The sequence below is a fragment of the Monodelphis domestica genome, chromosome 1 (assembly GCF_027887165.1).
Source record: "Monodelphis domestica isolate mMonDom1 chromosome 1, mMonDom1.pri, whole genome shotgun sequence".
Taxonomy (NCBI): Eukaryota; Metazoa; Chordata; class Mammalia; order Didelphimorphia; family Didelphidae; genus Monodelphis; species Monodelphis domestica.
This window is the reverse complement of record NC_077227.1, coordinates 38,206,800-38,233,042: the sequence shown is the minus strand read 5'-3', so window position 1 is coordinate 38,233,042 and position 26,243 is coordinate 38,206,800. Positions and strand designations below refer to the sequence as shown.

The following is a 26,243-nucleotide window of genomic DNA, read 5'->3' as shown; positions in this document are numbered from 1 at the left end:
GAAAGAATAAAGAAAAAAAAATGGGTAGATCCATGAAGAGCTTAGCATGCACTGGAGAAATCCATCACCCTTATTTGTGCATTTAATTGAATTTACCACTTAAGCAACAATTTTGCTAACCTCAGTCATCTTGGCCATGTCCTTGACTAACCTTTAGTCATCACTATAAAAATAGATTATATTTATATATTGACTCTTCCAGTCTCAACTTAATGATCTGTTGATTTAAGTGATGGTCTCTGTGCATACCAGGAGCTAATGAGTCATTAAAATTGACCCTAATATTAAGTAATAAACAAATAACCTTAAGAACCAAAGAATAAGTCCAAGTACAATTTATCGCCTTGCTAGTAGGATCCACCAAAGCACAATGTGCTAAGACGTGTTAAGAGTACATCTGTCAATATATGAAATAATCTTGAGAATAATTGTAATGTGGTAGTCCTTGCTTCTATGTAAATCTACCACATCTATGCCATCAACTTTATTGTTCAACATAAAAACAAATGTAGATTCCAACTCAAGCCCCTGAGGAAGTGGGATGATAAATCCCAAGCCTACTTCTTGCTGTACCTAAAACAGCCAGGAGACCCAAGAAAGTCTGAACCTCATCACCAAGGAATCAAACAAGTCCAAGTAGGAGAACTCCAAGCAGGGGAACTCCAGGTCCAGGAGCTCACCCAGACACTGTGACAAAGAAATCAACTCACTGACCTCATTGATGAATGTCTGGGCTCCATGAGGACTAAGCAGCAGGATTGCCCGACGTAGTGTATCCCGGTAGCGATTTAGTTCCTCGGTCTTCATGGTGGTAAAGAGGCTGGTGAACACCCGGCTTATATTTCTGTCCACCTTTTGTAAGGACACATCGAGCCCCAACCGGGAAGCCTGGTCCAGAAAGCTCTGCAACCCACGGATATCTATGAAAGAGAAGAAAGGAAAGGTGAAATGGAGAGGAGAATATGAAGGAGGAAAAAAGGAAAATCGAGAGAGAATGGAGAGAAAGAATCTAGGGAGAAAAGAGGCAAGGAAACAGAGAAAATATGAGAATATCATTTGGAAATCCACCAAATAACTTACTCTGGACTCAGCCAAAAAAAAAACACACTACTAAGGGTGAAGTACTGGTAAAGTATAGTATAAAATATAAAGTTTACATAAGACTAAATGACTACCTTCTTGAATTTTCCAATCTATTAGTGAGGAAAGACAAAGAAAACTCTAATGTGCAGAGCAAGGTAACAGAAGAAAAAACACAGGCTTTAGACACAAAGTTTCCAAGTCCCAGCTCTGAAATTTAGGACCTATGAGATACTGGACAAATCTCTTCATTTCTCTAGCATTCAGTTTTCTCATCTGTAATGAGAAATGGAGGGTTGGTCCAATAGCTATATGATAGAGAGAGAATACCAAGCCTAGAATCTAGAAGACAAGAGTTCAAATCTGGCTGTGTGACTGTGGGCAAATCACTTAACCCTGTTAGCCTCAGTTTCTTCATCTTTCAAATGAACTAGAGGAAGAAATGACAAACCACTCCAGTTTCTTTGCCAAGAAAATACAAATGAGATTACAGAGTCAGACATGACTGAACAATAACAAGAACATCAAAAATAACAGAATGAAGGCTCGTGCCAGATGGCCATCGAGGTTCCTTCCAATTCTAAATCAAATCTCTTAGGATTTTAGTACAACAGAGAAGAATAAAGTGAAGAGTGAATATTATGAGGCCCTTGAGACTGGCTCATCATGACCAGGATTTGAGGATTTGGTAGGGTTTCCTGGAGAAGTTATTACTTTAGCTAGATTTTGTTGATAATAATGGAAATAATACTACTACTAATTAGGATTTGTTTCTATAAAGAAGAGTTTATAATGGCAAATAAATGCAAAATCATTGACACCAATGATTAGAAACAGGTTGTCCTTAGGTACCTGGAAAAGGAAGGAAAAGTAGAAACAGGACTATGTTGTGGCAGGCTACAAAAATTTAGCACTGATATGATACCTAACAAGAATGGATTTGGCAGGTAGAATAATAAAAGTTTTCTTTTATTTACTTAAAAAAATCTTTCCCTTCCTTCCATCTTAGAATCAATGCTGTGTATTTGTTCCAAGGAAGAAGAGTGGTGAGGACTAGGATGTGGTTATTAAACGACTGGCTCAGGGTCATACAGTTAGGAGTTTCAGATTTTAAACTAGGACCTGCTCTCTCTAGAACTGGCTCTCAGTTCACTGAGTCACCTAGCTGCTCCTATTCTCTATCTTTTATGGACTAATAAAACAATTCCCTCTGCCACAAATACAGCCTTCAAAATATCCTTAAGAATCCAATTAATGGGCTGTAATGAAATTATCACATTTTCACAAATAAAATCAAAGAACAAAATGATCTGGAGAAACCATTAATCCACCAAAATGTAAAAAAAAAAAATATTTTACCATATACCATAGTAAATATTCATAATCTCCCATGAGTGAAATTAGAATGAATGAGAGAAAAGGGGGCTTCCAAAATAAGAGACCTAACAAAAGTCATAATTATATGAGTACAAAATAACATATAGACCATCTCTTTCCTTTTGTATGCCCCTGGAACTGTCTGAAGGATGTTTTCAGGGAGCCCACATGAGATAAATTTAATTTTTTTATTTTAATTTGATAACAAAAAGAAAAAATCTATCATTTTACATAGTAATTTACAGAATACTTAACATCAAAGAATTATAGGAGAGCGAGTTGTCTAGGATCATTGCTTATCAAAGTAAGACAAATTTGGTTCCTTTTTTCTGTCACTAAAAGGAGGCACTTGAGAGGGGAAAAAATCAGTTGAATTCTTTTTCATGGACTCTGTATTGTTAGAATGACCATTTGATTTTGAAATGCTATACTTTGAAACTTCAAGAGCTCTGCAACCTCGTTGATGTGAGTAAATCTTCTAAAGGTACAAATTCAAAGTTTGGCATGATTTCTCATCCTATGTGATTTGGGGCCATGTTCTCTCTAGTCTGAAGATGGATGGCCAAGTGGGCAAAATGCTGAACTTGGAAAGGAATGTGAATCAAGCCTCACATATTTGGTTACTAAGTGGTCATGGGTAAGTCACTTAATTTCTCTGTCTCAGCTTCCTTATCTGAAAAATAAGGATGGTAATAGCCAAGTTCTCCAAGTTTTTTTGTCCTTACAAAAGAGATATTTGTAAAATGTTCTTCAAAGCTTAAAACATTATGTAAAGTTTATTATTTTTATGAATAATACTAGTAATAATCTTATAGAGAGGTTCTGGATTGAGAAGGTGACAGACTGAATAGTGTTACATCTGGAATCAGGAAGCCCTCAATTCAAGTAAAATTATTAGAAGCAATTTATAACCATTCTCACCCTCAGTTTCATCATTAGAAAGCAGAATTCACAATAATATAGTCATGCCAACCTCACACGATGGATCATAATATCAGATGTTTAGAGCTTCAAAATGCCATAAAAGTGAATTACTTCAACTCTTTCCTTTGAGGTTTAATGACTTTCCCAAGGTCACAGAGCTAGGAAATGGCATGTCTGAAAGTCAAACCCAATTCCTCGGACTCCAGATGTAGTTCTTTTACCAATGTATTTTTGTGAAGCATTTTGTAAAACTTTAGAATGCTATTTAGATTTCAGGTCTTATTGCCCAGCTTGATAGATGCCTTCCTCTAGTTTGTTTGTTTTTTTTTTACATTCCATATGTATCAAAGTGGTTTTTAAAATAACCAGTTTTAATTCAGCTAGTGTTGCATTTTCCCCCTGAAATCAATTTTTGTCCTACCCTATGCACGCACACAATCCTCATCAAGAACTGTCCCGTGTTCAATGACCCTTGGATCCTCTAACCTCATAAACTTCCCCATGTTCATCTGGGTGCCTTATGACTAAGCCTTTGGGCATTTAAAGTTCTTTAATACTGAGAACAACAGGAGTATCTCATAGCTGGGAAATATTTTTTTTTTCTATTCAGTCTCTTGGCAGCTCTATTTTGATCAAACTGGATTCAGTCTGCTATTCATCTATCATCAGCCATCCTCAAGGAAGAATTGCAATAATTCCTGGATTTATGCACCAAAATTCGGAAAATATCAGAAACACAACCATGCTCAGAAATTACACAAAACAAGGGCCTTTTAGAGCAGGTTGGGGCCTCATCTGTGGAAGCAATGCCAGCTGAAGGGTTGAGCTGGAATATAGAAGCCAGTCCATCAATTTCACCTGAAATCTAGACCACCAAATCAGGTGATTTATGTAATTCCAGAAATCGATTAAAAAGAAGCTCAGGACACTAACCACAAATGAAACCCAGTTTATTCTGTCATAATTTAATGAAATGACATAAACTTAATTACAGAGAGAATATTATTCATCTCTTTTACCAAAAGAAGTAGGTCTTTAACTCACTTAGAGCCACCATCTGGCACAGAAAGTATTTATTAAACACCTACCATGAGCATTAAACCAGGCCCTAAACCTAAGAGTTTGCGACCAATCTGGGACAATTTACTGAATTCTACAGTTCCTGTACCATCACAGAGGATCTGGATTCAAATCCTGTTTCTGGCAGCCTTAAAGGTTTGGACTTGTCATTTTCTTACCTATTACATAGATTATGATCAACTCAATAATCTGTGATGTTTCTTCCAACTCTAATATATTGAGATCTCTCCCATCTTTCCTTTCCTTTCTACCTATGCTGCAGTAAAAACAATGTTGTGCTTGGAGTCATAGCACTGGAATTGGCATTCTTGGCCTTCCTACTCACTTCATAGACAGCTTTAAACAAGTCATCAAACATCTCTGGGCCTCAGTTTCCTCATCCACATAATAAGGGAATTGGACTTGAGATCTGTGACCCCATCAAACTTTAGGTTTCTATCTCCTTTCAACTGTAAGAGTCTCCCAGAAAAATCTATCTGCCCTTATCTCTCCCCTTTTCATTTGGTATTTTTACCACTGGCATAAGAATCTTTGTAACACAGAGGCTTGAGCTCATATTCCTCAATTCTAAGATTTTCCACAGTCCTCTGTGACCTCCAAAATAAACAAATAAAAAACAAGTCTTGGCTACAGTCAGAAGTAAAAAGCAGGCAGTGTGTATTCAATAATCTAAGTTGGGGAGTCTATCCTCCACATTGCTGCCCAGGTATACCTTCATAGCCTTTTTTTAGAGTAATCACTTGTTTTTGATTTTATTTACAGACTACCTCCAATAATACATTCACTTAGAGAATAATTACATAATAATTAGAGGAAAATTTATATCCCTAAATGCTTGTATCAATAAAATAGAAAAAGAACAGATCGATGCATTGGGTATGCCCTTCACAGGACTAGAAAAAGAACAAATTAAATATCTCCAATTAAATACAAAATTAAAAATCCTAAAAATTAAAGACGAGATTAACTAAATAAATGTTTATTGATCTGAATTTCATCCAGCCCACTCTCACCTCCCTGCTTTCATCCACATCATTCCAAATGCCTTGAAGGGACTTCTTCAGCCATTTTCCCTTACTTTATGGACTTCTAGTTAGAAATATTCTCCAAAGAGAATCCTAGCTAGACTTGACCCCTCTAAGGTTTACGAAGCTCTGTGCATAAGCTCAAACACTAATTGTTGGCACTGATATAATCATTCAAAGTTTGCAAACGCTTGACAAACATGACTTCCCTTGAGTCTCGCAGCACTAAGGTTATTAATAGCACCATTTTATAGAGAGGTGAAGTGACTCGTCCATCAGCACACAAATGGAATAGTGAGTTGTAGGACAGAGCTTCAGGTATTTCCTGATTGCGTGTTCAGCACTCTTGGAAAGTACATTGCCCTACTAATATGGAAATATGTCTTGCATGACTTCACAAGTGTAATGGGCATCATATTGCTTACTTTCTTGGTGGATAGGGGAGGGACTGAAGAGAAGGAGAAAATGTGGAAGCTGAAATAAAATAATGAATGTCAAAGTGACAAAAGAAAGAAGGAAATACATTTCCTGGGCTTTTATCAAATTTTGTTTTTAGAAACAATCCTATGAAGCCAGTGCTGTGTGTAGTATGACCTCCATTTTACAGAGGAGAAAAATTGAGGCTCATATTAGGTAGTTTGCCTGATGCCAGTGAGCCCATTGGATGAGATAAGATTTGAACTCACTTCTTTCCTGATTCAGAGCTTTTCCCCTCATGCATGCCTGTCTCCTCCATAAATGCATAAACCCTTCTATTCAGAGTCAAACTTTTCCCATAGCTCTCTGTAGACATGTCTGATGGTAAGTGCCTGGAGGCCAGGGGCCATGTTGTTTTTCATCTTTCCATCTCCTGGGTCTAGATGGGTTTCTAACTCTTAGCAGAGTTGAATAAATATTGACTGTTATTGCTGGTGACAAGTCCAGCCCTTTCCAGAAGCATCAGGGGAGACAAAGAAGGAAAAGTCAACCAAGTCTGGGTCTTGGTAGAGAGGGGATATTCCAGTGGCCCCAGGCAAGAATGAATGTGATTGAAATTCCAAGAGTGTGATAAAGAGGGAAACCAGAAACAATTCAAGTCTGTCTGTCCCAGCCCATCAGTTGCAGAAATGGTTCACATTTATTTCTGTATTTGTACTGACATTCTCAAAGCTCTTATTTAACAAGTCTAAAAGATAGGTTAGAGTACAAAAAATGGGTGACTTTGGGCAAGTAACTCAACCTTTCTCCTGGGCCTTAGTTTCCTGATCTGTAAAAAGAAGGGACTGGTGATAATGGTTATTCCAGAAGACTGAGGATGAACTCTGCTGCCCAGAATGAGACACATATTTTTGAACGTGGACCATGTGGGAATTTGGTTTGTTTGACTATTTTTTGTTCGGTCATTTCAGTCCCATCCTACTCTTCACAACCCCATTTGGTATTTTTTTTAACAAAGATTCTCAGGTTGTCTGCAATTTCCTTGTCCAGCTCATTTTACAGAGGAAGGAACTGAGACAAAAAGAATTAAATGACTTGCCCCGGGTCACACAACTAGTAAGTATCTGAGGTGAGATTTGAACTTATAAAGACTTGGAATCTTCCTGAATCTGTGCCATCCAGCTGCCCTCATTTGTCTGCGATTATTAGGTAGAGGGGTTTGTTTTTTATTTTAAAGTCTGACAATAGGAAGAAGAAAAACTTAATGTTTTTTTTTTAATGGAAGATAAAAAATAATCTAAAACCAATGTTATTTTACTCCTCTCTCTGAGGAAGGATCATCTGATGGTCTGGCCTGCTTCCTGATTCTCTGAAAACACAGCTTCAGGATCCAGGCACCAATAGGAAACTCTTTCCAGGTGACCAGAGCCGCATGGAGCAAGCCAGTTAGGAATTATTCTTGTGTTCTCATCCAATGCATTCATTCATCCATGTGGACCAAGATGATGGACAAGGAGCACTTCTAGGGGCCTTAACACCCATTCCTCTGTGCTCCAGGGAAAAGGCTCTCCCTCCATCAGCACTAGCCTCAGCCTCCCCAGGCCTTATTTTTATTTCCTATAAAATGAGAAGGGGTGGAATTAGAAGGCCTCTCAGTTCCCTTCCTGAGCCATATGAGCTTTGTGACCTAGGCCCACAACCCCTAGGGAGGTAGATGTTGTTAGAAGTAATTAAAAATAATAATAATAATAATAATAATAACCAACCTTGATGCTAAGTGCTTTACAATTATCTCACTTGGTCCTCACAACAGCCCTGAGAAGTAGGTACTATGATGATCCCCATTTTTCAGAGGAGAAAACTGAGACAAACAGGTCTAGGTTCATAACTCTAGTGTCTAAGTGGAACTCATCTTCCTGACTCTAGGCCCAGAACTCTATCCACTACACCACCAAACTTCTCCAAACACGTCCCTAAAGTATTCTGTAAAATTGTTCTCTTTCCTTTCCTTTTTTTTCCTAAGCCTTTGTCTTAGGCAGGTAGGTGATATAGTAGACAGGGTCCCGGGCTTGGACTCAAAAAGATCTGAATTCAAATCCTTCCTCAGATACTTCTTCACTGCATCTTTCTAAACAAGGTTCTCTCTTCCTCAGTTTCCTCCTCTGTAAAATAGCGAAGAGAGCAGCTCTTACCTCCCAGGATTATGATCATGATCGCATGAGGTTACTCCTATAAAACACTTTGCACACCTTAATGTGCTCTATAAATGTTAGCTATTATTATTAAGCGCCGCCCCCTCCTCTTGCCAAGCCCGCAGGCTTTTGGCCCACATCCAGCCATGTAGGATACAGCAACTGATCCAAAGGGCATAAAAAAAATTGCTGAGAACAGCAAGGAAAAGAGGAGATGATTCAAATAATCCAGAGGTCAGAACTTACTTCCTTAGTGTTGTGAATAAAATGTTTAATGACTATATTGATGTGGGGAGGGGAGGGAGTTATGGCTCCATCTCCACAAACTTCCTCCTTTGAGGCCTCTTTGTGGTGTAGATATAACCTTGGGTGTTGAAAAGGGATGGCAGTATGACATAAGCAGAGGCCACCAAGGTAGAAGAAAGTCTAGTAGGGACTCTGGACCTCAATTTTGTCTTTTTTTTTTAAGAGAGTGAAGGAGGAGGGGGAAAGAGAAGAGAAGGGAGAGAGACAGACAGAGACAGAAAGAGAGAGAGAAAGAGAGAAAGACAGAGAGAGGGAGGGAGGGAGGGAGAGAAGGAGATACAGAGACAGAGATAGAGATAGGAAAAGAGACTAAGACAGAGAAGAGAGAGAGACAGAGAGAGAGGGGAGAGTCAGAGAGAGACAGAGACAGAAAGAGACAGAAGATAAAGAAGGAGAAGGGAGAGAGAGAGAGAGAGAGATGGAGTGAGGGAGGGAGGGAAGAAGAGAGGAAGAAAGGGAGAGAGGGGGAGAGAGATAGGGGAGACAGAGAGAGACAAAAAGAGACAGAGACAAAGAAGAGAGAGAGACAGAGGAGAAGGGGGAGGGATAAAGAGAGAGAGACACAGAGAGAGAGAGAGAGACCGAAAGAGACAGACAGACAGAGACAGAGCCAGAAACAAAGACAGAGAGAGATAAAAGACTGGATTTGATAATCCTTGAGGTCTCTTCCAGCTCTGAATCTATATTCCTGTGAAATATATCTGATTTGTAGATGGGGAAAATTGAGGCACAGGAAGGTCAAATGGCACACAATTCTATCTCACTCAAAGCATTAACCTAGATATAGACTATCTAAGACCAACCTAATAAGTGTGTAGAGACATCTCATAAGAGATAAGCCACCATCTGATTGTTTTGAGCTAAAAAATATGCATCAAACTTTTTTTAAGTCCAGACATGTAATGTCACCAATGTGACAGATTCTTGGAGTTCACCACACTGATGGCAGTGTAGTAATTATCTCTGACCATCCAAATCAACACCCCCTCTGGGGCAGAGTGTTGCTTCAAACAAAACATGAGTATGGGACATACTCATGGTCTCACAGCTACATCAATGAACATATCTGAACTCGAGTTTTCCTGACTTGAATGTTGACCCTATAGCCATTTATCCATTTTTTTCAGTCAAGTCGGCTTCTTTGTGGCCTCCGTTGGGGTTTTCTTGGCCAACAGTGGACTGTTTTACCATTGTCTTCTCTAGCTTATTTTACAGATGAGGAAAGTGAGACAAATAGGGTTAAGTGACTTGCCCAGGATCACAAAGCTAGCAAGTCTCTAAGGTCAGATTTGAACTCAGGAAAATAAACTTCCTGGCTTCAGACCCAGTGCTCTATCCACTGGGTCCCCTTACTGACCTCTAGAATAGTCCACATTTAAGTAATACTAAGTTTTAGGAAGTACTTTGTATCATATAATGTGATTCATGGGTGAGATCTAATAGAGCTAATCATAGATCTAATTAGATTTATGGGATTTATAGTAGCACTGGACAAATTCTTGGACTGGGATGATAACTGACTACAAGGGAAAGATAGAACTGCTTCATTTTTTGTTTGTTTTTGTTTCTTCTCCCAGAGAGAGTGTTGATACCCTGGAAATCGCTTATAGGCATTTAATACCAGAAGTAGCCCAGGATACAGATGGAGAGTACCTAATTGACTTTGATAAATTCAGATCCCCTAGCCTAGATTAATCCATGGCCAAAACACTTCCAGTGATATTTAAAGGTCATGGATACTGGAAGAAGAATGAAGAAGGGCAGATGTAGTCTCATTTTTTCTATTTTTGTAAACCTTTACCTTCCCTCTTAGATCAATATTAAGTATGGGATCTAAGGCAGAAGTTAAGTGACTTTTCCAGGGCCACATAATTAGGAGTGAGTGAGGCCAGATTTGAGCCAAAGCATCCCATCTCTAAGCCTGATGCCCTATCCACTGAGCCACCTAGCTGTGCCCTCATTTTCTAAGAAAGAATCTCAAAACAGTAACAAAGGGAATTTGATTTCAATCTCAGAAAATCCTAGCATGGATCATTAAAGGGAGTGCCCATGACCATGCAAATGAATCAGTAGCAATGCCCAAGAGCCACCAAGGCTTCACAAAAAGGAAGTCATGCCAGACTAACCTCATATGATTTTATGGACAGGATTACTAATCCAGAGATTCAAGTAAATACTACCAATATGGTTTACACAGATTTTAGCAAACAATTTGGCACAACTTCTCATGCTATTCCTATAGAAAAGAAGGAGATACATGGGCTAGATGATAATATCATTAGACAGATTCAGAACTTGTCAAATGAGCTAACACAAAGAATAGTAGTTAGTATTTCAATGTCAATTTAACAGGTCTCCAGAATGACTCCTCAAGGATCTGTACTTGGCCATGTACTGTTTAACATTTTAATACTGGCTTGGATGAAGCCATATATGGCATAACTATTGTTATAAGGAAAGTAGTGACATTTTGCAGGGAAGTGGCATGAGACCTGCAGGAAGATTCTAGGACTTTGGAACAGGCTTTAGGCTGGGATAGTTGGGGGGTCTCTGGAAAAAACTCTGAGGGTACCAGCTGTAGTTTTTCTTGGAATCTATGCTTTTTCCTGGTTCCCTGACTTCCTGTTTTGCTGTTTGACATCAAGACTATCTCTGGTGAACCTGATCCAGCTATAAGAATGAGAACAAGTCTGTATCCTTCTGGATCTAAGACCTTCCCTGGCCTTAACAAACCCTTACACAGTCCCTTTTCCTTAATTCAATCAAAGGAGAGTATAGGTGAGTGCTACTTAAGACTGAGAACTGTAGATTTGAGTTAGGGAGAAATAGAGTAGAGAATTTCTAAGAAGAAATCCCTTTGCAGGGATTATTAGATCTGGTGGGGATAGATAGATTAAAATTAGGTTAGATAATCCCAAATCCCCTTTCCACCTTTCCTTTATGTATTAAATCCAACCTGTCCAGTGTTTATATATTTTGTTTGTGTTTATTAGCTCAGGATCTGGCTCTGCCAGTCTTGAGCTTGGCTAACCTTCCCAAAACCAGCTTTCTGATCCTAAACATAATACCTGAACCTAACAGTTAAGTCACATAATATTTAGAAGTAGTATATTACCTATTTCACTATTTTATTTTAAAATGACACAAAGTTGGGAGGGATAGCCAACACTCTGATGGTAAGGTAGGGATAAAATGAGAACTTAGCAAATGAAAACTCTGGGCTGAAGCTAATAAGATAAAGCACAAAATAAGATAAAGACTCAAAATCTCAATTTTAGATCCAAAAACCCCCAAACTTCACAAGTATATAAAGAGGGCATCATGGCTGGAGAAGAAAATCCATGGGGGATTTGGATTACAAATTCCATACAAGTAGTAAGAGCTCATTGCCAGAAAAGTTCATGCCACGCTCTACTATGCTGAGAAGTCTAGTTCCCTAAAACAAGGACATGGAGGTCACTGGGTCATGCTCCTTGGTCAGGTCTCATCTTGGTGTTGTGTTTTGTTGTGAGTATAACTCCTCTGAAAGATATCCATAAGCTGGGGAATATACAGAGGAAGGCAACCTGGATGGTAAATTACTATGAGTTTACGTCAAATAAGAATTGGTTGCCTAGAGACGGGAGGTCCTAGGTTCAAATCTGGCCTCAGACACTTCTCAGCTGTGTGACCCTGGGCAAGTCACTTGACCCCCATTGCCTAGCCCTTACCACTCTTCTGCCTTGGAGCCAATACACAGTATTGACTCCAAGACAGAAGGTAAGGGTTTAAAAAAAAAAAAAAGAATTGGTTGAAGGAATTAGGGAGATTTAGCTTAGAGAAAAAAGAACTCGGGTGAGGCAAGAGTTAGTCAACCCATGAACAGCTGTCTTCAAATATCCAAGAAGTTGTCATGGTGAAAAAAGATTAGACTTTTTTATTTGATTCTAGAGGACAGAACTAAAGTAAGAGAAGAGGCAAATTTAGCCTTAATGTTGAGTAGAGACAGTAGAGAGACTTCCTAGGAATAGGAGCTATCCAAAACTACAAGAGGCAATCTTTGGGGGGTCCACAAGCAGAAGCTGAATATCCATTCATTTGCCAGATGTTACAGAAATTATTATTTTCCAGTATAAGACAACCACTGTAAATTTCCATGGTTCTATGATTCTTTAAAGACCAATTATTTTACTTCCCTTGGCAATAAAGAATTAGCAAAAACAAAGGATATCAAAAAGTACTAGCTGAGAGTAAGCAAAAGGACAGAAGGTAGACCAACTGGGAAAATTAAGAGTTTTTAGGAGTCATTTAGCAAATAGGGAAGTTTTGTTGTTCAGTCATTTCAGTCATGATTCCTTTTGCTTGTTTGAGTTTTTCTGCAAAAATATTTAAATGGTTTGTCATTTCATTCTCCAGCTCCTTTTACAGATGAGAAAACTATGGTAAGCAAAGGTTAAATGACTTGCCAAAGGTCACACAGCTACCTGCAGTCTTGCTAATTCCAATCTCAGTGCTGTATATACTACACCTTCTAACTCCCTCATGAGACCACTTAGTTCAAATTGGCTGAAAAAAATATGTGGAGAGACATGGTATGAAATTAGACTGAAAAGGTGAAGTAGTTTTAGATCCTGGGGAGCCTTGAATGCCAGGCAAAAACATTTGGATATTTTTAGTAAGCTATGTCAGTAGTCAAAGCATTAAAATGAAGTTCAGTGCTATTTAGTGTAGGCTGTATCCAAAGGCAGGTTTCAGCTAGATTTGACAGTGATCTTAGAAAATGACGATGAATTGAAAGAATGAAATTTTTAACTGTAAAGAACTATGAAGCCAGACCCCAGAGGATGGGAAGGCAAATGGTGAGGGGAAGGGCACTGGAATTTTCATGGTCTAGCTAAATTGTCTGATGAGCACCAGGTACTGAAATTGGTTGAGTCCAGAACTCCAGATCTCAACTCGCTCTTCTAGCCTCTCTCTGCTCCTTAATGCTGTTCATGTTGACCTGGCTTCCTCTCATCATGACCACCTCAACTCCTTCACTTTTAAGGCAATAATGTTATCTCCCTGACCTTGGCTTCCACTTTGGACTGCCTAAGCCTTTCAGCTATAGGATCTATTTCTCCCAACATTGATAAAACAGAAACTCTTGGCTGCAACTAAAATTGTCATGGGCTGTGCCACAACTTCCAATAGGTTTGAAACTGCCCCCTACCATTCCTTTCTACACCATCATGGCCCAAGGGAAGGTTTTGGCTAATATTTGCTGCTACCTCTTCAGGGATGAACTAGAGCTTGGGAGAGAATAGGGAAAATTCAGCACAGTAATGGGTGGTACTTTGTAGAAAGAATTTCAGAATCAGACTAATAGGACCAGAAAATGGTGAAGATGATGATAAGGAGGAAGATGAGGAGAAGGAAGGGAATAGGAAGAATTGCATTTTATACAATATGATTTATATAAGAAATATTTGGTCCTTTCTGGAAAGAGTTTCAGAATCAGACTGTAAGGATTAGAAAATTAATGAGGAGGAATAGAATAATAGGAAGAACTGAAATGTATATATTATTAGTGTTTCCAAATTATTTTACTTCTTTGATTTTCCCCAATAACACTGAAAGGTAAGCCCCGCAGAAATTATTTACATTAGAGTGACTAGATGACTAAGAATTAAAAAGGTTATATGACTTACCCATGGTCATTTGGTGAATAAATATCAGAAGAGCAATCAGAATCTAGGTCTTGCCAACACCATTTTCAGCCTTCTGTGTGCTACACTGAGGGGCAACTAACTAGCTGATAAAGTGGATAATGGGCCATGGGGTTTGGAATCAGTTCAAATCCAGTCTGAGATACTTACAAGCTTTGTGACCCTGGGCAAGTCACTTAATTCTCAATTTCCTCATCTAAAAAAAATGAGCTAAAGAAAGAAATGGTATATCATTCCAGTGTATTTGCCAAGAAAATCCCAAATGAGGTCATGAATAGCTGAACAAAATTCAACAACTGGGCTACATTTCAAAGTCTCTGAAAGCATCTTCCAAAACCCCTTAGTCCAAAGAGGACTGGAATAAGAATCCTCTCTACAATAATGCCAAATGTTTACACAGATATCACATGAAAGTTTCCAGGTAGAAGGAAACAAGTATGAAGAGAACCCATTTCACTTTTGGATATCTTTGTCAGAAAGCTGGTTTTTTCCTTGCAAGCCTTCATAATCTGAGTTCTTCATACTTTTCCTGTATTCTCATGCCTTACGTTCCTCAAAGCCCTGTGTGACTTAGTTGTTATGGCCTCCTTGCTCTTCTTCAAATAAAATTCTCCATCACCCCTCTCCATGCATTTGGATTTCTTTTTCTTGCCTCTACAGCTAGTGAGTATTAAATCTGCATTTGGACTCTGTTCCTTCTATGGAGATAGATAGACTTTTTCTTCACGAATTTCTTGGAGTTGTCCTGGATCCTTGCCTTGTTGATCACAGTTGTCATTCACAGTTGATCATAATACATTATTGCTGTTAATTGTGAACAACATTCTTCTGGTTCTGTTCACTTCCCTTTGCATCACTTCATATATGTCTTTCCAAATTTTTTGTGATTATCTTGTCTATGATTTCTTGATAGCATTTCATTACAATCATATATTACAACTTGTATAGCCATTCCTTGATTGATGGACAGCCCTTAAGTTTCCAGGTCTTTACCACCACAAAAAGAGCTAATATAAATATTTTAGAACATAGAATTTAATTTCCTTTTGATCACCTTAGGGAATAAACTTAATAATTATGTCTGAGTATAATTCCAGATTTCCGACCCAAATGATTGGATCAATTCATAGTTTCACCAACAATGTATTAGTGCCCCTATTTTTCAATATCCTCGCCAATATATTAAATTTTGCCCTTTTATAATTTTAGATAATGTTATTGGTATGAAATGATATATCAGAGTTGTTTTAGTTTGCATTTCTCTAATCAATAATAATTTAGATTATTTTTCATATATTTATGTATAGCTTTGATTACTTCATCCAAAACCTATCTGTTTCTACCTTTTGACCATTTATCAACTGGAGAATGGCGCATATTCTTATATATTTGACAAACTTCCATATATCTTAGATATGAGATATCTATCTAAGAAACTGTCTATAAATTTTCCTCCAGCTTATTGCTTTCCTTCTGATCTTGGTTACATTAGTTTTAACTGTTAAAAAAAATGATCCCAAGTAATATATGCAAAATTATCCATTTTGCATATAACAATGCTTTCTGTCTCTTGTTTATTCATAGATTCTTCTCCTATCTATAAACCTTATATGTAACAAGGTCCTTATTCTCCTAATTTTTTTTTACAACTTCCTTTATACTGAGTTCATGTGTCCATTTTGATCTTATCTTGGTAAATGGTGTAAGATACTGGTTTGTCTCTAGTTTCTGCCAAGTTGCTTTCCAGTTTTCCCCAAAATTGTTCCAAATAGCAAATTCTTATTCCAAACACTTGCGTCTTTACATATATCAAAAATGAGGTTACCATAATTTTTATGACTCTGTTGTATATCTATTCTGTTCCCTTCTTGAGGGAACAACTGTTCTAGCTTAGATCTTCTTTGTACAAATTCAATGACTGGATGAATAGTAAGCTACAGTTATCCAGAAACATGCCCTCATGCCAGGTAAATAGATGAGGACTCATAATAATGTTATGTCCCATGCTAAGCAGGAAGAACTAAAAAAGAAAAGATTTATCATCTTAAAAATGAGAAGTTTGACTTCAATATCTTCTGAGATCTTGTCCAATTCTGTATCTATCATACCTTGATACTGTAATCTATTTTGTATAATATATTAAAAGCAGTTTACAAATCTTAAAATATTCCAGAAATGTTAATTGCTATTGTTATTATTTTGAATGATTTATGAATTGAAGCATTCTATATAAATCAATGGTATACACTTGTAGCATCAAAAGTGGCATCATGACAGAGGAAGGAGCATTGAATTTGGGAGTGTGAGGAACTATACTTGACTATATTTGAATTATTACCCACTTTTCTTGGACAACTCACTTAAAATCTATATGCTTCTAATTTTTCTGCTATAAAAATAAGGAATTTGGGTGAGGTAAACTCTTCAGTTACTTCCATCTCTAAATGCTATGATCCAATGGTAATCCTAGAAAAGTTATATTGAATCCTATCTGACAATTTAGACTAAACTGAGAAGGGTAAAAACAACAAAAATGAGATGATCAAGCAAAACTGACTCTACTTACAAGGTAGTACCTAAATTGGAAATATAAGAAGGTAACAATCATTTGTTAAATGCCTACTGAATGCCAGGTGCTGTGCTATGTGTTTTATAAATATCTCATTTGATCTTCACAACAATCCTGAGAGGTGGGTATTATAATTATCTCCATTTTACAAATGAGGAAACTGAAGCAAACACCGTTAAGTGACTTGCTCAGAGTCATACAGCTAGTAAGTGTCTAAGGTTGGATTTGAACTCAGATCTTCCAAATTCTAGTATACTATTCACTATGTCAGCTAGCTGCCTCTGAGAAGGAAAGATGAAAAGATGATGCATTCACAGCACTGGCAATGGCTTTGTTAAAGCACACATGTGGGAAACAGAAGGCTGCATACAAGGAAGAGTGAGCCAGTTTGACTGGAAGGAGTATAATAAGGGAACATAGGAACAAAGACAGAAGTGTAGGTTGGGACCAGATAATAGAAGGCCTTTAAGAGAAGGCTGAGGAGTTTGTATTTTAGCCTACAGAGAGCTTTGACTATCAAAATAGTCAAGTAGGAGAGTGATAGGGATAGAACATGTCCCTTAGAAAGATTATTCTACCTACAATGTAGATGTAGACAGGCAAAGAAGGCTGAAAGGAGGGAAACCAAGCAGGAGACTATTTCAAAAGTCCACGAAAGAGGTATAGTAGGAGAGACAATCTGGTATGGCATCAAGTGCTGTCTCTGGAGTCAAAGGACCTTGATTCAAATTGTGCCTCTTTCATTTCCCATCTATGTGGGAACTTGGGCAAGTCACTGAAACTCTCTAAACCTCAGTATCTTCTTATGTAAAATTATGGTTTTAGGCTAGATGATCTTTAAAGTTCCTTCCAAATCTAAGATCCCATGACATGGACCTAGACTGGTGGAATAGCTGGATGGGTGGGCAGAAAGATCTTGAGTCCATGCCAAGTGAGGAATGGTGGAATGAACAGGAAATGATTACCTGGGAAAGGGGGAAAGGGTTCTGTAGAGTTAGAGATCATGATAAGCAGAATCAAGTGTTTTAAGTATTTCCATGTAGATGAATAATTAATTCTCTTTGGCCCCAGTGAGAGAGAGAACCAGGAGAAAAGAATGGAATTACAAAGAGGAAAATGTAACCTTAATATCAGGGAAGAAAGGAAAGAAGGAAGGAAGGAAGGAAGGAAGGAAGGAAGGAAGGAAGGAAGGAAGGAAGGAAGGAAGGAAGGAAGGAAGGAAGGAAGGAAGGAAGGAAGGAAGGAAGGAAGGAAAGAAGGAAGGAAGGAAGGAAGGAAGGAAGGAAGGAAGGAAGGAAGGAAGGAAGGAAGGAAGGAAGGAAGGCAGGAAGGAAGGAAGGAAGGCAGGAAGGAAGGAAGGAAGGAAGGAAGGAAGGAAGGAAGGAAGGAAGGAAGGAAGGAAGGAAGGAAGGAAGGAAGGAAGGAAGGAAGGAAGGAAGGAAGGAAGGAAGGAAGGAAGGAAATAGGTGGCTCAAGAAGGGGTAGATGCCCTCAACCCATTCTACCACTATGTCCCCAGGAATCTTCAAGAAGAATGTGACTGATCATTTGTCAGAAAAATGATTTCTTTTATGGGTTGAATTTGGTAGCCCCTCACGTCCATTCTCATTTTTATGATTCTCTGAAATGAGCAGATATAGGATATTGTGGATGTCAATAACACTTGACAAAACTTAGAAATCAATTAAATAACATAATAGAAGATGGGGAAGTGTCAACAATATCTATGAGATCAGAAATATGAATGTCTGGGTGAATGTGATACCTACCATCAACAGAAACTGGGAAGTTTGGGGAGCTGCAGATCATGGGCCCATGAGTTACATTTTGGATATGTTGAGTTTGGCATGTTGGACAAGTGGAACTATCCATCAGGCACAGGACTATGTGGGAGGGAAGATTTTCTCATGTTGATCTATAATATTGTCATATGTGGGCCTAAGTCCTGGGTTAGAGATTTAACCTTACTAGTCCTTCAGCAATAACAGTAAACAGCCTGACCATCTGTTTACTTAGACTCAACAAAACAGTTTCATTTTATGAATAAAATCAATAAATCAGGATCAGAGAGAAGCTGTCATTATTTTCATGTGTGCATGCATGTGCACATACACACACATGCACTCAGAAATAGGTATGCCACTCTACCCTGAATTTTATTACTGAGAAAACAAATGGTAAAGCATCCATCAGACTAAGTTTAAGTTCACTGCCAGTGGCTGCCACTTCATACCTGAAATAAATGATTCAGTCTGAAGGCATCTCCTTCCCTAGGGGCTAAGACTTCTTAAGGTTACAACAGCCCCTTCTCATTTAGCTGAAAAGGTCAAAAGCCTTTCCCACTGGCCTTTCAGAATCTTCTTTAAAGATGTGAAGAATTAGGGTTGGGAAAGAGAGTAGAAAGCCCCACCTTTATGACAACCTAAAGGAAATAAGATACAGAAACTAACCTTTCTGTTAAGCCCAATTCCTCCCAGAAGGGGCCAACCTGTCCAAGAACATCAATCCATCCAACACTGATTGCATCTGCATGTTTGTGGCATTAAATTAACAAGATACAGAGACAGTGCCAAGAAGGCTGCCCAACCAATCACTATGTCGCCTCACCACCAAGCAATTATCCTCCATGCCAAGACTCCTGGGTTTCTTTAATCAAAGTATTTCCCCTGTATGAACTTTCCAGGATTCTGGGAACCAAGAAGATGGTATAGTTCTCCATGTCCTTCACACAGGAGACTGTCTTTCACTAGCAAGCCCAATTAGCACACGCTTTCCCTATAGAGGGCAGCTGGCTATGGGGCTTATGATCACTACTTGGAATGAATGCCAGCTAGCATTTATGGCGTGCTTTACATAGTTATCTCATTTGAACCTCACAACAACTCTGTGAATTGAGTGCTGTTATTATCCCTATTTTACAGGAGAGAAAAACTGAGGTTGAGTGATCTCATCTGAGATAGAATTCAAACTCAGTTCTTCCTGACCTAAAGTTCAACATTCTATCCACTATGCTACCTTATCATGCATTCGAACTCTTTTCATCACATCAAAGAAGTAACAAAAAGTTGGATTGACTATGTAATAGAGAGAAAGGATAATCCAATGAAGCAAAGTCTAATTACAGGAAAGGTCCAGAAAATCAATCTCTGGTTCTGTCTCTCTCTCTGTCTGTCTTTCTATCTATATCTCTGTCTCTCTCTATCTCTATCTCTGTCTCTCTGTCTCTCTCTCTGTCTCTGTCTTTCTATCTCTATCTCTGTCTCTGTCTCTCTCTCTCTGTCTCTGTCTCTCTCTCTCTCTGTCCCTCTCTCATATATATATATATATATATATATATATATATATATATATATATATATATATAAGCTCAGGAATGGAAATCTGATCTCTCCAGGAGCTTAAGAAAAAGGAACCAGGTCTCACAATTTCAAGGAGCCCTTTGAGTTTCTTGAATAGATCTCAGCTCTGAAAGGGACCAAGGAGGACAAAGACTAACTTATGCCTAAACAAGAAGTCCTTCTAAAACAGACCCAACAAGTGGTCATCCAATCTTTGCTTGAAGAATGCCTTCTAGGGAGGCCCACTCTACTCCTGCATAACTCATTGTCAAGGACATTTTCATTCCACTGTGCCCACATCTGCCATTATCCATATACACACTAGGACCTTTAATTGCATGCTATTGTTGTGGTTGTACAGTCATTTTTCAGTCAGGTCCAACTCTTTGGGACCCCATTTGGGGTTTTCTTGACAAAGATACTGGAGTGCTTTGTCCTTTCCTTCCCCCATCTAATTTTGCAGGTAAGGAAACTAAGGCAAAGAGGGTTAAGTGACTTGCACAGGGTCACACAGCTAGTAAATGTCTGAGGCCAGATTTGAACTCAGGAAGATGAGGGTTCCTGACTCCAAGCCCACCACTTTATCCTCTGTACTATCTAGCTTCCTGACAGCCTTTCAAATAGTAGAACACAGTTATTCTGTACCTATTACATTCTATTTTCTCTAAGCTAATCAGCCCATATTTCTTCAACTGGTGCTCAAATGGCATTATCTCCATATCATTTTGCCATCCTACTCACTCTTACCTGGATTCTACAGAGACTATCGTTCCTAAAATATGGTGCCGAGAACAGAACAAAGTCATCCAGGTATGGTCAGACTGGGGAATTGGGTCCTGTGATAGCCATCATTTCTAAACTCTGAATCTACAAGATTTTTCTCTACACAATCCATATATCAAACAACTAGTAAATATTTATTAAATGCCAACTATGAGTGCTGCTCTCAAAAATCTCTTAGACTCTCAAGTTCAAGACCTTATTGAGGCCACAGGTACAAAGATGAATGGCCTTCCCTCCTCTCACAGATGAAGAAGAAGCCCTTGATTAAAGTCCCATAGGGAGTATCTGCAGCATCAGTAGTTATCTTGGGCTGATGGATATGGATCTGAAGCTGCTAGAGGCTGGACTGGGTGCTAGGAGTCCAGCTGCATGGCAGGAGAAAAGTGGTGATGAAGAAGCACTGTGAAAGCAACCTAAGAGAGAACAACTCAGAGAGGATGAATATGAATGCTGAAGGTTTAGAATGAAGGGAATATGTTTAAAAGTGGCCCAACAAGTAAATGTTAGTAGAGATGAATCCAATTGTTGGCTCTGCCAAGCTTGCCCTCTGAGATTGCTGGCATGTCTATGAGTAGGGCTTGTGTTGAGTGTACCCAGGTATAGCTTAATGTTTCAAAACTGACACTGAATAATAGTATCTAATATTTTGGTAACACTTCAAGGTCAGCAAAGTATTTTACAAATATCTTATTTTCTCCTCCCAATAGCCCTGGGTGGCAGATGTTCTTAGACACATTTTACAGATGAAGAAACTGAGGCTTAAAGAAATTAAGTGATTTTTTCTGAAACTCATAGATCTAGTAAATGTCTAAGTAGGAGTCAAACTCATGTCTCTAAGGAATAATTTTAAATTGGTTTTTAAATTAGCTACTTGAATTTACAGAATAAAAAATAAAGCCCTTTATGAAGATCATTTAATAAATGTTTGCTTTTTTTTTAAATCTGCTGAAAGCACACCCTAATGAAATGTGCTGCCCATGCCTGTGATTGTTAATCACACACACACACACACACACACACACACACACACACACACACACACACACACACACACACACACTCCAATGGAGCATATAAAAAGCAAAAGAAGAGTAATGATGAAAGCTAGGTCAGACTGTATCTAGTATAGATTCCTTGAATCATTGACAACTGAATTGCTTCTGCATTTATATTTTAGAAAGAGACAGCCTTGGGGGGAGGAGTGCATAAAACAACTGATTATTGCCAATCATTCACTATTATCAGGTGTGCCCATCACAGCTGGAGAGGAGGGGATTTTAGCAGCTAAAACAGAGTATGATAGAGGGTGAGGGTGGGAGAAAGTCCAATGCCAGTGAGTTTCAGAGTCCTTGTTTCCATAAACAACAAGCCATCAAGACAAAGCCAGTAACAAAGGATACAACCCCAGATTTTAAGGAAACTTCTCTTCATCCATTTTTTTCCTTCTGCATTAGGGAATGTCCTTTCCTTATCCTCTTTGCTTAAACTCTCTCCTAGAGAATTTTTATGTAGCCACATGCCTATCATTCCTGTTATTTGCTCCAGCTGTGTTTACTTTGCCTTGGCACTAAGGCACTGTCAAACACAAAGGAAAGTCAATAGCTGGGGTGAATTTTCATTTTTTATTAGCATTATTTACCTCTGGATCTTTGTGCCAGGGAGAAGCTGAGGATCATTAAAAACACTGCATGGATTCCAACCAAAATGCAATCCTTCCCACTCACTCCCATTCTTCCGCTGAATTCTAGGTTCAGCCCAGCTACTATGTATTGGTGGAGTAATTCAATAGAGTAGCCATCCAATTCATATCACTCTGGACAATAGACAATAAACAATTCATTCTTTTAATTTTGCTGAATGCCTTATTAAACTCATCTGTTTTGAATAATCATTGATCTTGCCAAGGAGGCCCTACAACCTTGCTGGGATTGATGTCCTCAGTACAACATCATACGCAAACAGGGAAATTTGGAGGATCTCTCCATCTTCAAGGTATCGCCCCTTTTCTATGTACAAGCCATCCTTCACAACAGTGGTGAATTCCTATGACTAGTATGAATCCCTCTTTTTTATGCTTCCTTTGGCATTGATGATCAGAGGCTGGGTGAACAGAGTTATCTCTGGGTTTTCATTTTTCAAGAAATTTGGCATGATCTGAACACATCTCTGGTTTGTTGTATAGTTCTTCTCTCAGAGGGTCACCCTGTCTGATCATGATCTTTGAACCACATAAATCTCCAAAAAAATCAAAGTTCTGGGAGAACCAAAGGGTGATGAGAAAGGTAGATTCAAGAAAGATGTAGCATATGTCTAAAACTGACCATGAGAAAATAAGTTCAAATTTGCATATTCCTTAAGATTAGCAAAGTACTCTATGAACATTATGTCATTTGATCCTTACAATAACCCTGAAAGGTAGGTGCTATTATTTTCTACATTTTGACAGGTGAGGAAATGAAGGCAAAGAAAAATGAAATAACTTGCCAAGGGTCATATAGTTAGCAATTGTCTAAGATACAATTTGAACTCAGGTCTTCCTAATTCTTAGTTGAGTGTTCTAGCCATTGTGTCACCTAGTTTTCTCTAGTTGCATTGATGACAAGGTCAAGAAATGGCATATAGATTAGTTTTGAGGGCATGGATCATCAGGAAAGGAAGTGGGTCCACTCTATAGCAAGAGTGAGAGACAACCAAAGTGCTAACTACATCCAAGCCAATAAAAGAACAAAAACATTATGCCTCCAACAATTTGAATAGGTCATCGTTAAAAGGTCTAAAGGGAACTATAGACAGAAATCTCACAGGGCATGATGGACTGAAGGAGTTATGAATCATTAATAGTGGAGAGAGATCCAGAATGGACAAACTCCAGATCCTCTCAATTATGGATCTAACATAATTTTCTAAGAACTTGAATTCTGTTGTCTAGTTGTCTATTCTCCCTCTGCTTCTTCATGGTCCATTTCCGCTCATCTCAGCTGGAGGATGAAATCCCCATTGGGAAGATAAAAGGAGACCGAGGTACATTCCTGGAATTTGAAACCAACCAAAAATAAAGGGAAACCCAGTATTTACAGAAGACAACCATTCCCGTGACTGCCTGAGGAAAAGTCTGAATCTGATCAATTGTGCACAGGAGAAATTTGGTGCTTTCAATAATATAAGAATAGACAGGAGTGTCAAATCTGGCCTCAGCCACGTCCCAGCTGTGTGACCCTGGGCAAGTCACTTGACCCCCATTGCCTAGCCCTTACCACTCTTCTGCCTTGGAGCCAATACACAGTACTGACTCCAAGACAGAAGGTAAGGGTTTAAAAAAATAAAAGAATAGACAGGAGTGAAAGTCAGGGAAGCTTCTTGAAAAGCAGAGACTATTACTTCCTTACCATATTGTGTCCTCTCCCCCCATCATCACTGGAAGTAACACACAACATGTACTGAGAGATATATTTGTTAACTAAATGAAACAGTAATAGTCAGAGAAACCCATTCTAAATTTGTAAAATTTCAACAGACAACCTTATTGAATAGAAAGAGTATTGTTATATTTGGAATCAGGAAGACACTGAGTTCAAATCCCAATTCAGTTACTTAACCTCAGTTTTGTCATCTACAAATTGAACATAATATCTGTAACTCTTAATTCACAGTCGTCTGAAGCACCAATAAGGCACAATATTTTGCACACCTTCAAGTGCCACCTAAGTGTGAGCAATTCTCAGTCAGTAGGAGTTTCCAGATAAACCCTGCCAGGTAAACTCAGGAAACTGGTCCAGTTACACAAATAAATCAAAATCCTTTTCTGAGTAGAGAACAAACCCATCATATTTCTGACTTTTCCAGGTCACTAAGGCTCTGGTGTTAAAGCTTATCTGTGTGCAAAAGGCAGATTTAAATAAGGACTATGCCTCCAAAACAAAAGCAGGCAGTCATAGGCGTGCACCCTCAAAGACATCCTGTGAACATTAATAAAATGATTAAATATCTCATTAATTGCCACAAAGGGATCTTAGGACCTAGCAAAGCAGCCTTCTCTCATGAATAGAACAGAAAGCAAGCTCAAATGAGAGAAGACAGAGAAGCTTAAGATAACGGAAAGATGAAAGTAGAAAGAAAGGAAGGAATTATTGGTGAAATACCTACTATGTGCTAAGCATTGAACTATACTCTTCAGATAAGCTGGCATACACACTCAAACACACACACACACACACACACACACACACACTCACACACACACACACACACACACACACTCACACCTCTTTGACCCCACTCAAATTTTTGTTCATAACTGAGTTCTCCAGTTCATAGCATTGTTAGACCTCAAGCTAGAATAATGTATGAGCCAACAAAAATAATTGACATTGGTTTAAAAAATTGAAAAGTTGATCAATGTTAGCAGATTAGTTGAACAAAAAATGATTAAGCACAGTTGCCTTAGTGTTTCTTAAACCTCTAAACAAATTGTTTGCTAAAGGAATTCCTATCTGTGAAAAACTGCAGGAAAAAAATTGGAAGGGACTTGGCAGAAACTTACCATCTAACCCTACCACAATTAATCTCCAAAAAGACAGACAACCAGAATATAAAAAGTCATGTGATTTTTAATAAAAAAGAAAATGGAACCTTTCCCAGCTCTGGCCAAGTATATAATTCTTAATCAAATAATGGAGAGAAGATCATAAAAGATAATATAGACAATTATGAATAAGTAATTTTATAAGCATAATTAGTGTAGATAGACTAAGAAGAAACACTGTTGAATGGAAGAAAAATTCTTGCATCAAAAATCACTGAAATTTGACACATTTTATCAGTTTTGCTCACTTCTTTCTCTTCCTCCTTTCCTTTTTAAAAATGTTCTACTGGATGCCTCTCTGAGAGGGAGGGATACAGATATAGGAGAGATTTAAGTGATGTGAAAGCAAAAGATAACTAAAAGAATGTGTTTTAAAAATCACTGAGAATATCCAGGTACATAATAAAAAAAAATGTGAAGGAAGGTGCCCTAGCAGTACCAGATCTTAAACTATACTATAAAGCAGTTGTCATCAAAACAATATGGTACTGGCTAAGAGACAGAAAGGAGGATCAGTGGAATAGACTTGGGGTAAGTGACCTTAGCAAGACAGTCTATGACAAGCCCAAAGATTCCAGCTTTGGGGACAAAAATCCACTATTTGATTAAAAAAAAACTGCTGAGAAAATTGGAAGACAGTATGGGAGAGATTGGGTTTGAATCAACATCTCACACTCTACACCAAGATAAACTCAGAATGGGTGAATAACTTGAATATAAAGAAGGAAACTATAAGTAAATTAGGTGAACACAGAATAATATACATATCAGATCTTTGGGGAAAAGAAGATTTTAAGACCAAGCAAGAGTTAGAAAAAGTTACAAAATGTAAAATAAATAATTTTGATTACATTAAATTAAAAAGGGTTTGTACAAACAAAAC

General features: G+C 38.3%; 1 protein-coding gene across 2 annotated transcripts in view; it reads right to left on the bottom strand.

Moving 5' to 3' along the window:
- GRID1 (glutamate ionotropic receptor delta type subunit 1) overlaps positions 1–26,243 on the bottom strand; it is a 1,152,573-nt gene that overhangs the window by 595,414 nt on the left and 530,916 nt on the right. For both annotated transcript variants that reach the window (XM_001363901.3, XM_056797312.1), the window contains one exon: positions 715–920. In XM_001363901.3, the coding sequence (XP_001363938.1) occupies positions 715–920 (206 nt within the window). The remainder of the gene's footprint in view (positions 1–714; positions 921–26,243) is intronic.